The sequence below is a fragment of the Artemia sp. Qi Xiang Cuo genome, chromosome 16, assembly GCF_049724085.1.
Source record: "Artemia sp. Qi Xiang Cuo chromosome 16, ASM4972408v1, whole genome shotgun sequence".
Taxonomy (NCBI): Eukaryota; Metazoa; Arthropoda; class Branchiopoda; order Anostraca; family Artemiidae; genus Artemia; species Artemia sp. Qi Xiang Cuo.
In genome coordinates, this window is record NC_142809.1 from 16438167 (window position 1) to 16451985 (window position 13819).

At 33.3% G+C, this 13819-nt stretch overlaps 1 protein-coding gene across 3 annotated transcripts in view; it reads right to left on the minus strand.

Moving 5' to 3' along the window:
- The window catches only part of LOC148942629 (putative ATP-dependent RNA helicase DHX34), a 158502-nt gene that overhangs the window by 67629 nt on the left and 77054 nt on the right, over positions 1–13819 (minus strand). For all 3 annotated transcript variants that reach the window (XM_089102777.1, XM_089102775.1, XM_089102776.1), the window contains exons 8-9: positions 13274–13422; positions 1875–2079 (exon numbers count right to left, since the gene is read on the minus strand). In XM_089102777.1, the coding sequence (XP_088958903.1) occupies positions 1875–2079; positions 13274–13422 (354 nt within the window). The remainder of the gene's footprint in view (positions 1–1874; positions 2080–13273; positions 13423–13819) is intronic.

The following is a 13819-nucleotide window of genomic DNA, read 5'->3' on the forward strand; positions in this document are numbered from 1 at the left end:
CGAAACGAGCTGTAAGAAGTTCCTCTCGTCTTTTAGAGCTATTTTTGTTTCCTGGATTAGTCACCACCCGCCTTTATTTTCAGAGGCTAGCTAATTAGCAAATTCTTCAAAGACGTCTCATAATATCTATGGCAGAATAAAATATTAACAGGACACAAAGATACTTAATGAATAGCTAGGGCCAGCAGTGAATCAAAGAATTTAAATTGTGAATTATATTAAACTTGCGAAACGGACATTCCTCTGATCGTTAGGGCCAGGGGTCCCAACAATGAAGATCATTATTAATCTCAGCAAGATGTAATAATTCTCAAATACTACCAAATGTTTTAGTACGGTGTCTTACGACTTTTTGACTCCTTCATTGCCAGGTATAACCATTCATTTAAACGTATATACACGAAAAGTGAACGTCAATTTTTTGTCTCAAAACTGGTGAAAAATGACAGGTCAAAAACTTGATCAACTTGACTTTATGCTCTTGCTCGGTAGGGTTACCGGCGTAAAAGGAGCTGGTTTACAGCGCCAATAATCTGCTCAAAGTTACCCTGTCTAGGAATAGGGACGGAATCTCCTTTGAGTTAATATTGTAGCAGAGGCGTTCGTTTATTACTTCAGCCCATCCGGTATATAGCCTCTTTTGAGGACGTTGCCAGTCTTTTTCTATGAATACATTTTAATACCACACTGGCTATACATGACGTATGAAGCAAAAATGAAAAAAAATATATAATAAATGTAAAAAAAAGAAAAAAAGAAAGACAGGATAGTTGTCTGCCAGTAGAACAATATGAATTGAAAATAAGCAGATATTCGACAAGGACCCCCGCCAAGTCGTCTTGAAAGCTCAGAAAAAGTAAAAAACGAAAAAAAAATCTAACCTTTTGAAGCAAACTTTAAGAGAAAAGTCTTTTCTTCTCTTTTTGAGTAAGTGTCATTTTTATTCAAAAGGTTAGATTTTGTTTCTGTTTTTTATTTTTTCTGAGCACTGAAGACGATTTGGCGGAGGTCCTTGTCGAAATATCTGCCTATTTTCAATTCATATTGTTCCGCTGACAGACAACTACCCTCATTTTTTCGTTTTTTTATTTTATCTTTCATTTATTATGTCTTTTTCTTTTTTTTCTTTTTTTTTTGCTTCATACGTTTTTCTGTGAAGCTAAAATCCGTGATGATCCTTGGCGGAAAGCATAAAAGGTGATCATGGTACCTTGAAAGTCGGGAAAAACTAATAAAAAGAGGTGAGATATTGATAATAACTAGGGGTTTCTCCCTCATAACTGTCCAACCTGTGATGCACTATTGTATCTGCATTGTCTGTGGTATCAGAAACGTATACAGCAGGAAATCTCAAGGACCTCCCCCTCCTGAAATTCTAAAGGTTTTCAAATCCATTGGAACTTCTTACTCAAATTATAATTTTTTTATTCCCCCCCATGAATCTTTTTTTATTGATGACCCCTCCCGAACCTTTCTTTATTAATGCCCTCCCCCCCCCCCACGAACGAAAAATGCTGCATAAGTACCTATATTGTATGTCTTTTTCTTAAGCTAATATTGATAGGCATTTTGGGCATTATTTTTTTTCTTTGCGCATATGTAATATTTATTTTTCGTTCCCGACAGATTACTATGCTTAATTAGTAAAAAGTCTATAAACTTTAGTTTTAGAAAATCTATCAATAATGAAAATGAAACATTAAAAATGGGAGAATTTGATACATGGGAGACTCGTCAACTAAGTCTCTATTAAGAACAGTATTCTGATAGAATTCTTGTCAGATACTCGGATATCTTGCTAATCTTTCAATTTTTTTCAAACGTGAAAAATCAATCTAGGTAGAGAGTCGGGCGGGGGGAGGGGGGCAACGTACCTGCTCTCCCTTTTCTCTGTTCAGCACTAGCTTTACTAACCCAGGACTCTTGAAGTTTTTGAAGTTTACAAACTGGGTCATACGTCATTTCTTTGACTTTTCCAGAATCTACAACGAAACGTACACCATCTATAGTGACGGAAGTCTCGGCAATGTTTGTTGAAACAATGCATTTTCGTACACCAGGAGGTGGATAGTCAAAGACCTAAGAAAAAGTTTTTTTTTACATAAATATAAATATAACATTAAATATAATAATATAATATAACAATAAATATAATATAACAATTAAATATAATAAATATAACAATAAATATAATAAGAGCTCCAATATAATAAGAGCTCAGTTCTCATTCAGCATCCGCCAGTGAAGGTCACATATATTTTATAAAGGATTAAAGAGTGACACAATTTTGTAAAGGATTAAATCTTACGCAATTACCTGAATGCACTTAAATATCGGAGATTGGATTTTTTGACTGGATCGGTGACGTCACTGTTTAGTTACACACCTGAATTTTGAAGATTGCTTATAATTTGAATTGTTTGGATACTTGTGTATTAAAAAAAATAATTATTATCTGAGTTAATAATCTTAAATGGAATAAGGTGTGTTTGTTCGATAGAAGTGAATGAGTGAACATTTTAACTCAAATTGTAATAATGGATTATGATTTACGATCTATTACAGACTAGTTTTTGAACTGCCAAGTGGGTTCGTTTGGAAAAAATAAACATTTTTAATGTTTTGTCTTATGATTGAGTAAGACCTGTTACGCCAGAGCCGCTTATTTGTTTATCCAGTGGCGGTTACAAGTTTATTCTGAATATAAACCATTCTGAACTGTGATTCTGATTTTTGATCGAGTGTTCAAATTATAATTATTCGTATCAATTTGGTACATTAACCCGAAGAGGAATTGTTGCTGACCTATTGGCCTAAATTTCAAGTTGTTTTTGGAGCTGAGTTCGAGATTGGCGTTAGGAGTCGTTCTTGTAGCTGAGTTCGGGGTTGGCGTTTGCCGTGCCCTTGTAACGGCTAACGCTTAATACGCGTTGGCAGCTCCGTGGATAAATATTTGTTGCCTAGTGAGGTAAGCCGTTTCTTGTTTAATTATTTCTAAGATGAGACGTCGGTGTTAAGTCCAGCGTGCTGGAGCTGGTGGAACTGAAGCAGTTTTAGATGTTTCGGCCACTTCTAGCGAGGAGTCCCAGTCACCATTGTTAAAGTTGTCCGAAGATTTTTTTATGATGCTGGCAATCATGAAAGAAAACGGATCTAAGTTAGACTCTATTGATGGACATATGAGATCTCTGGAACAAAGGGTTATATCGGTGGAAAAAGCGCAGCTTGAGTTTCACGCATCGGTTACAGAAGTTCAAGCCCATGTAGTATCAGTTGAAAGTGAAACTGATTGCCTAAAAAAGCAGATAAGCGTTATCACGAGTGAAGCGATGGCACTGAGGAAAAACAATGTTGATCTGGCAAGTCGGTCAATGATGTGTGAATACCAGGTATCTGACAGTAACATTATTGTTTGGAATTTGCCTTGTGACAGTAAAGGAAGACGCTAGTAAAGCATTTAAGCAAGTATGTCTGTCTGGGCTTGAAGTGAGTGAAGTTCCCAAGTTTACAGTGCTACAAAACATGAAAGACCAGAAATTTTTCAAAGTTAATGTTTTTTCCAGGGAAAAGAAAATTAATTTACTAAAAGTTAGCAAGAATTTGAAAGGGAAATCTGTGAGGAATCTGAAAGATATTTATATTAGTGATGATGCCCCTCTTTCTGTCCGGGAGGCACGAAAAAGTCTTTTTGAGAAGAAGGCTAAGCTAAAGGCTATAGGTATTTCAGCTTGGGTGTCTAAAACCGTTCCACCTTTTCTTTATTTTGATCGTTCTAATGGTTCGCGAGCCAAATTTTGCCCTAGTGATATAATCCCGGAGCTTAATTCACCGCGCAGTGATAGCAATGCGCATCAGCGCAGTCAAATGAGGGGAAGAGGTTTACGCGGTGGTAAAGGTAGAGAAGGAGTTTAATATAGGTCCCTATTTGATATTATGGTAATCTTGTGAACGGAGGGTTTGTAATCGTGTGAGTATTGTTTAGTGTCAGTAATGAAATTTAAAATAAGCGGTTGTTGCGTTTATTATTAACTTATTAACTTATTCATTTTTTTTTATTAATTTTTTTTGTGTTATGAAGTATTCATTGTTTTTGTTATTTATGTCACCTATGTTGGCGATTTTTTTGTGTGATTATTTTAGTTCCATTTTTTCTTATCTTTTTTTTTATTTAAGGATTTTTTGGTCTGGATTTTCTCAGTTCTTGGTCGTTTAACTAAAGGTATGGTAATGTTAATATTATTTCGCATAACAAAATTCCGGTTTCCATCCCTTTGGATTGATTATTTTGAATGTCAAGTTTAGGTAGGGAGCGGCTGGGTTTTCTTAAGAGTGATTTGATGAAATTACATGATTTGGGGGGAGGGGTACTTCACAGAGATTTTGATGTGGGTGAGTTTCATGAGGTTAATCCTGATTCCCGTTATAAGTTTCTGTGTGATTTGAGTTCTATTAGTTGTCAAAATGAGTTTAATATTTTTCATTTAAATTTCCAAGGGATTGGAAGTTCATACCAGTTTTTGAATGAGTTATGTCTGCAATCAACCCCTCATGTTTTAGCTTTAACGGAAACTTGGTTGAAGAGCCATAGTTCGTCTCTGTTAGAGATTGGTAATTATAAGCTGTATATTAAAAATAGAGAGATGCATCAACATGGCGGCTTAGCAATTTACGTGCGTAATGATTTTGAGGTCAAGGTGAGAGATGATATAAGAGTTAATCGAGAAATGGTGTTTGAAAGTATGGTGTTAGAATTGCAGTGTCTTAATTTTAATTGTTTTATGATTGTCGTTTACAGACCCCCTTCGTATAATATAGATGAGTTTAGCTCACTTTTAGAAGAGCAATTGGATAAGTTACCAATTTCAACTAGACCTTGTTTTATTTGTGGTGATTTTAACTTGGATTTAAGAACTGTGAATAGTAACCTTAGAGCTAGGGAGTTTCTAAACACTATGCTAGGCTATGGACTACAGCCTTCTATTAATATATGTACAAGAGTGAGCCATGATTCTGCTACGTTGATTGATAACGTTTACTTAAATACTGGATATAGTAGTGCGAGTGTTATTGTAAACGACGTTTCGGATCATTTCGGTCTGTTGGTATCTATTCCTTCTCTTTTGAACCGGCCAAGATCAGAGCGTTCTGAAGTACCGAAAAATTGTTTTCCTGTTATTAATGTACTGAAGTTAAAAAATGAGCTTGGAGGAAAATATTTTGATTTTTTATATAGAAATGATATGGATGTGAATGATAAATTTACACTTTGGTATTCGATAATTAAGGATACAGTAGTTGCTTGTAGTCAAGTTAGGAAGAAACTTAAGTATTTTGATTCGCCGAAGAAGCCTTGGGTTACGAAGAGTATTCTAGTTTCTCTAGCTAGGCGACAGCAATTGTATAAAAAGTACGCAATAAGTAATAGTATTAGCGATGTAAATATTTATAAAGGGTATAGTAATAAGTTGAATAGTATATTTCGTAAAGCTAAGTTAGATTACCTGAGTGATAGATTTAAAAATGCGGAGGGTAACCCGAGAAAGACTTGGAATGTTATAAATTCTGTTATTAAACCGATTAAGCCTAAAATTGTTTGTAGTCTTGTTGATGGTGAAAATATTCGCCAAACTACTGAACGTATGTGTGAGCACTTTTGTAGTGTAGGGGGCCGGTTAGCGTTGTTGAGCAGCATACAAGTGCTGGTGATTTTACTCAGTTTTGCCCCTAAGTAGTGATGTTTCTGTGTATTTGCATCCGGTTACTGAACAAGAATTGAGTGATGGGGTAAATGGTATACGAAACAGTGCATCTGGGTCAGACTTTATTTCAACAATGGTTTGTAAGTCATTTTTTCCTGTGATATTACAACAAATTTTGTACCTGATAAATGATAGTTTTCAATGTGGTATATATCGAGAGTGTCTTAAAAGTGCCAGAGTAATACCTTTATTTAAAGGGGGTGATATAAAAAATGTGAATCATTATCGACCGATATTCCTCCTTTCTGTTATTTCTAGGCTAATAGAAAAACTGATTAATTCTAGAGTATCTGAGTTTTTGGAGAATATTTCCTTTTTCCATTCTAATCAGTTCGGTTTTCGTAAGGAGATGTCTACCGAACAGGCAGTTTTATTTTTGACGACGTTTGTGCATGATGCTTTGGACCAAGGTTTTAAGGTGGCGTCTATTTTTTTAGATATTGTTAAAGCGTTCGATTCAGTTGACCATGAAATTTTAATTATGAAGCTAGAAAATTGTGAAATTAGAGGTAATGCGTTGAAGTTATTTGAAAATTTTTTGAGAGGTAGGAACCAGTGTGTCGAAATTTCTAATGTGAGGTCTGGTGAAATAATGGTTGATTATGGTGTTCCACAGGGTTCTGTTTTAGGTCCGCTTTTATTCTTGGTTTATATTACGACTTACGATGTTTTGTTTTGGATTTGTTAGATAGTGCACAGTCCAATTGTATGGTGAATATTCCTAGTTTTGCAGATGATACCCATTTTACTACCGCCGCAAAGACTGAATCTGATTTAATAGAGATTATGAGAAGAGGTGTTAGGTATTGATAAGTGGATGAGAGTGAATAAGCTTTTGTTAAACCATAGTAAATCAGGTTTTATTATATATGGTAGATCATCAAATTTTTACCCTTGGGTTCTGGATTTGCAAATGGAGAATTATGTAATTAAGCGTACAAATACTATACGATACCTTGGTATTATTGTGGATGAATGCGTTAATTTTAAAAATCATTTTTTTTTATTAGTAATAAGATTGCAAGAAATGTTGCAATGTTGAGAAATTAAAAAAATATTCTCCAGGATTCTGTTTTGAGATTGAATTAATTTTTTTTAGTTCACCCTTCTTTAATATATTGCGTGAGTACATGATCTAGCACATTTTCAGTGCATTTGCAGCAGTTACGTGTGATACAAAATATGGCACTGCGAGTGTTGACTGGAGATAACCGGAGAACCTTGGTGAGATCCCAGAATGTACAGTTAAATATTATCCCTATGTCAGGTCTTGGAAAATTTTACCAAGGGTTTTTTATGTTTAAATATTTTTCTAATTTAGTTCCCAAGTGTGTTTCATATTTTTTTAAATTTATTTATGTCTGGTCATGATGTACACAATTATCCTACTCGTCATGCTAGAGATACACGGACACCTCAAGTTACTAGTACTAGATCGCTATTTTCAATACGTCATGTGGGGCCAGTTGTCTGGAATAATTTGCCTGTTTCTTTAAAAAGTTCAGCGAATCTATGTGAATTCCGTCGGGCCCTCAAAACCCTTTGTCTCCGTAGGTATGAATTTGTATGAATTTGTTTAAAGGGTGGTTTAGTTGAGTCACTCTCAGGTTAGCCCGGAACCCGTTTTTCCCGTTTTTCCTATATATTTTTATTTTTTTTATTTTTTTGTTTTGTTTATTTATTATTTATGGGATGGCGGCGGGAAGTTTTGGAGTTTTGGAGTATGTGAAGTATTGATTTTTGGTTAATGCGACCAGGAGCCGAGTGAGTGTAAGATTTTCATTTTTTCTTCTTTTTTTTCTTTTTCTTTCTTTCTTCTTTTTCTCTTTTTTTTCTTTTTCTTTCTTTCTTCTTTTACTCTTTTTTTTAGTATGTTATTATAAGTGTTAATTTTAAGAGGGTTAATACTTCCGAACAAGCGTTAGCTTATGGAAGGTCATTTGTTTTTTTTGTGTTGTGTTGTTTTTTGGAATAAACCCTTATCTTATCTAATGGATAGAGAGGAAAAGTGGAGTTCACAGCAGCAAAAAAAAAAAAAAACGCGAAAGAGCAAATAAAAAATAGGAAGGAGAAAAAAAAAGAGAATACAAAATTTATAGGCATGGAGAATTCGGATGCTTGTTAAAACAATACATTTTCTAATACCGGAAGGCGAATAGTAAAAGACCTAAGAAAAAGTTTTTTTTACTAAGATTTATAACAATAAATATAATAAGAGCTCCAAATGGATAGAGAGGGAAAGTGGAGTTCATAGCAGGAAAAAAAACGCGAAAGATCAAATAAAAAATAGGAAGGAGAAAAAAAAGAGAATACAAAATTTATAGGCATGGAGAATTCGGATGCTTGTTAAAACAATAGATTTTCTAATACCGGAAGGCGAATAGTAAAAGACCTAAGAAAAAGGGGTTATTTACTAAAATTCATAATTACAAAGATAATAAAAGCTCCGAATGAACACATAAGAAAATTTGAGTTTAAACCAACAATAAAAACGTGTAAGAAAAAGTGAAAAAAGAAAATAGGATGGAACAAAGAGAGAAAAGAAGAAGGGAATGCACTATTTATAGACATGAATGATTCGCAATGTCTGTTAAAACTATACATTTGCTAAAATCTGGAGGCTGCTAGTGAAAAACCTAGAAAACATTGTTTGCTAAGATCCATAACTACAAAAATAGTAAGTTCAAAATGAAATTGGAGGAAAATTGGAGAATGGAGAGTGTCTGTTCTCTTGTTGTCGGTTAAACTTCGAAAGGTTAGATTTTTGTTGTTTTTTTTTCTTTTTTGTTTAGCACTGAGGACGAAATGGCAGAAGTCCTTGTCGAAATATTTGCTTGTTCTTCGTCTTCATGTTTTGCCACTGGCTGATAAAATCCTCGTTTTCTCACCTTTTTTTATTTTATTTTTCATTTATTATTTCCTTTCCTCTCTTAGTTTGATATGTAATAAAAAAAAACCAAGATCGATGGAAAAAAGAGAGAAAAAAGAAGGCAATAAAAAATTTATGGGCATGAAAGATTCAGACTTGAAGGAAAGGGAGGGGGCTAACAATTTTTTGTCTCCCATCTACCCAAAATGTCAGTACACTAGCCCCCTGTGGGAATAGAATATATTCACAGTGGAGCAACGACATAATAGATTATGGGATATTACCTACTAGGAGCGCAAGAAGAGTTCAACATTTTGCATATGGGGAAGAGAATGAAAGAGCCGAAAAGATTTTGTCTACAAAATATTGGTTCACCCAAAAGGCACCAATAATTTTTCCTGAAAATCTCGAAACTTATATTCGTAAGTCCACTGGTCAATGGGGGTCCAAAACTCAGTGAAAACTAGAAAACCATTTTTTTGCTTGAGATTTGGCCAAAATCTTTTTTCCCGACCAGCCCCGAGTCATAATATTTTGTTAAGCCCACATCAAATAGAGTTACTGGGCATTGCGTGTGCGTGATCATCTCAGACCAAAAGACTAGTGAAGGCCCAAAATGGAGCCATAAGTTGGGTGTCTCCAATTAGTTTGAAAATTAAATTTGTAAGTTCCTGGGTTAGATAATATCCTATGCAGAACAAATTGAATCTAATCTTGGATGTAAAGGATGTGTAGCCCCCGAAAACATGTACGGGGGCGAATATGTTTACCCCCGGGGGCTAACGATGTGTAGCCCCCGGGACCTCAATGAGGGCAAAACGTTTTGGAAGAAATTTTGATTCCATCATTTTGTAAAACAAAACATATGATTTTTAATTTCGCCGATCTGCTCGAAAGTTCACAGTACTATGTGACAGTACTGAACACAGTATTGACAGTAGTAGTATTGACAGTATGACAGAACACTAGTAGTGACAGAATGAACACAGTACTAAGAGAGTTTCAATGAACACAAAAAAATTAAATAAAACCGGTTTTATTGATTCTTGAGGTCTATTCTTTTTTAATCAACACAAAAAAATTCTTTTTTTTATAAATGACCTATATATGTATTTATAAAAAAAAAAACCGACAGTTGCAATAAACAGAATATAAAAAGATTTTAAAAATAAAATGATGGATTAAGATACGTGTATATTCAAAGATGTGAACAGAATAGGCATTGGGATGGCTTAAATGCTACAGAAGACGAAATTTATGGAGATCCCTAATCTCCCCTATGGTTTAAAATCCCTGTTCCCGTAAACCGCGAATAAACAAATTAATTATTTTATTTATTTATTTAGAATAAAATTTTATTATACATTTATTTTATTTATTTAAAATTATATTTTTGAATTTTACTTATTTTTATATTTATTTTAATAAATTTAGTGTAAAACGGATACGTCTAAAAAATTATTATACAAAACTATGACCGATCGAATATTTCAACTGAATATTCAAATTTTACCTGATATATAAATTACAATCCAACACTTCAGATCTTAATCAGAATAGCCGAACAAAAAAAAAAATCTAAATTAACCCGTAATAAAACTATGGCTAGTAAAAACTGAACATAAGTCAATTTTAAAAAACCTTTCTCGAAAAAGGTTTCAAATAAAAGCAAACAGCCAAGGTTAAACATAAAATAAGCAGAATAAAAATCATATATTGAGTTTGAGACTCTAGGTAGGTGTGCTTTTCCAAAAACTAACACACAAGCATTTGTCCAATAAGAGAGTCCTACTTACTTCCGCCATTTAAAAATTTGCCTCTCAATTACTCGACTATCTGTCTTGGCTTTTTCTACAGTTAGCCATGTCTTGATGCCTACTGCTAAATACTTGATTTTCAATTCAAAATCAACGGGCTCTGTCGAGGCCGAAGAAATAACTATGAAAACGAACAGAAATAACTATGAAATAATAAGTGAAAAAAATAGGTGGAGCCAAGCCATCTCCCGAAAATCACACATGAAGGATCTCTGCATGGCACCCGTCCACGAGACGGGATAGAGAACTTCGCTTTTGACAACGTTAATTTAGCCCAGTTATTACGAACTACACCTGACAGAATAATATACAGAGCCCTTACGCATGAGCTAGCAGGAGGAGTTACCCCAAAACGTTCAAGAAGGATGGTCGGGACCGAAGTGAGAAATAGGTGACATATTCTATACAATTATTACATATACGTTTTTTTCATTTTTACTATAATATATAATTATATAATTTTTATTAAATTATTATATACAACTTTACATATATATATATATATATATATATATATATATATATATATATATATATATATATATATATATATATATATATATATATATATATATATATATAAACTAGTTGTTGTTTAGTAGATTCCCGAAATGAGTTCCTTAACAAGCCTTTCCTTCAGGAAGAAAGAATTCAGTTGTTCTTTTTTGTTTTGTTTTTTGTCTTGATTTTATATGCCCATTTATGTATAACAACAAATGATGAATATAATAAATATAAGGGAAGATTACGAGTAACTTTAAAGCAAAAAATAAAACTTTAAAATTAAAATCAAAAGAATTTAAAAGTGAGAAATGAATCCTACCTACTCTCCGGGTTAAGAAACCTAAAGATAAAACAGAAACTAAAACGAATAAACTAAAAGGAATAATAAAACGAATAAAAAGAAACTAAAACGAATAAAAAAAAGCAGAAACTAAATCGAATAATCAAGTCAAACGTAAAACGAACAGGAATTAGTTAAATTAAGATTAAGGGTATCACCGCCTTAAACCCTCTAAAGAATAGAGTGCCATTGTCATTTAATTAAACACAGAAAATATTTGAAACAGTTTCTTTTTTATAATTATAGTACTGAAAAATCAAAGATTTTTGAGACTTCCAGAACTGATAATTTTATATTTTAAATGAAAATTTTATCATTATATTTTAATATAATGATAAAATTTATATAATTTATATATATTATTCTTATATTATTTTAGAATATATTGTTACATTATTATTACATAGTCTATATAATTAGAGGTATTACTACTTCCCAATTAATAAATAATATTATTTCCAGAAATATTATTATGAATTTTAACAGTCATCCTAGAGTCATCAATATAATCTGCAGTAAATGTTTATCCATGCTTTCTTCCTTTTAAAAACAGTCCCTTTAAATATATATAGAACAAAATATATATATATATATATATATATATATATATATATATATATATATATATATATATATAAATATATATATAAATATATAGAACAAAAAATTGGTAATTCATTTACTGATTCGTCAATTCAAGATACTGCTTCAATAAACTAAACAGATTGCTTTCAAATTACAATCAAAAGTTCGGAAAGCCATAAATTTTCTATATGTTTAAAAAAGTTTTGACATAAAAGTGTCACAAATGTAATTATTGTGAGATTGTTTACTTTCTCAGTAATATATTTCGTTGTTGCTATTTTGACAAACAGAAACCAGACTATTTAAAACACAGCATTTTTAAGGAAATCAAAAAAGATAATCAAGCCTCAGGCTGGATACCAGGTGGTTTGACCTGCCCCCCCCCTCCCGAAAAAATTCCGTCTGGCTCATAAAGACGAAACAAAAATGCATATAAACAAATTCGTGATGCATTTTTTAAAGTTTTTTTGTAGCCGCCCCCCCCCCCAGAACAAAAATCTTGGCTACGGCCTTGGTTGGAGAGTTTTGAGATGGAGTGAGTGAAGCTGGGGGTATGAGGCTGTGGCACCACTCTTACTTGTGGTAGCTCTTATTTTTAACCTTGATTAGTTATTGTTGATGTTACGACAAATAAAAATACACTACCCAAAATACAAATGGTATTCAGTAAAGTGACAATTACACTTTAACTTGCACAGGGGCTTAAGGGGACGGTAGGCTCAATCTTGTTTGTGGTAATAGGGATAGGGATTTCTGTTCCCTTAAAATTTGACTTATAATATGACTTTATTTCTGTACGTTTTAGGTTTTAACATTGCTTTCAACTTTCCTTTGAAAATAAAATTTTCGACAGAGGTATTTTTGAATTAGTCCTTTTTCTTTTTTTTTAACTTCGAAAGAGTTAGGGGCTCGTTATTCAATGGGAAGAAACAACGGAGAAATTTCAAAAATTCGCTGACAAGTTTGTAATTTACTAGCAGAAATCTAAAAATATACAATTTAATTTACTATGAAGTCATTTAACCAACAAAGAGCTCGAAGGCATTAAAGAGGGCTGTAGTTTCTACGCCAATCAAATTACACTTGGAAGGGGATAGGGGATGAAGGTATGTCCGGTCTACCCTGCGAAACTTAATCTAAAAAAAGATACATACTTTTCAGATATGCAGGTTATAAAAAAGACACAGAACACCTTTTCCATATAAGAGCAGCCCCCTCCCAAATACAAAGGCACAACTCCCTCTCTCAAATAAAATCCTCGGAAACAACATGCTGCACATCCGGTTACATTTGCATTTGAAACATATTTTTTTGAAAGGAGAGGGGGAGGAGGGGTGATATTTTTCTGAGACTAGACCTATTTTGTGAATAAGGAACAGGATTTGAGATCAATACTCACCTTATCCTGGTCAGAAACAGACAGTGCGCTATGTAGAGGTAAAATAATCCAGCCTCTAGTTTGTTCCGCATAAGCTTTAGCAGCCTCAACAATGGCTGATATTTCACTCATCCCACTTAGGAAAACTAGTACATCACCTCGTTCACTAGCTGAAAAATTCATTCTATGAGTTAATAACAAAACACTATGAACTACACCTCCAATGCCGACGCCATGTGAAGCATTGCAGCACATGTTAGATCAAAAATGCAGAACAGCACATACAACTAGAGCACATAGGGGAAAATTTTCACATTCGGTTTTAAGTTTGCCATGGAGTTAAATAACTACAGGAACTTGTTCTATTCACAATAAGTAACGCTAAAACAGATACACTGGATATTCCATTATTCAATTTTTCTATCCACAAAGTTAACATTTTGAGTTTGTTCTGCAGTATCCCCATTCAGTCAGCAAATTTTTTATTAGTAAAGTATATTGTTGGTGTATTTTAGAGTACTAAAATTTAAATTTTTGCCGGGAGAAAATCAGAGGGCTCTCCATAGA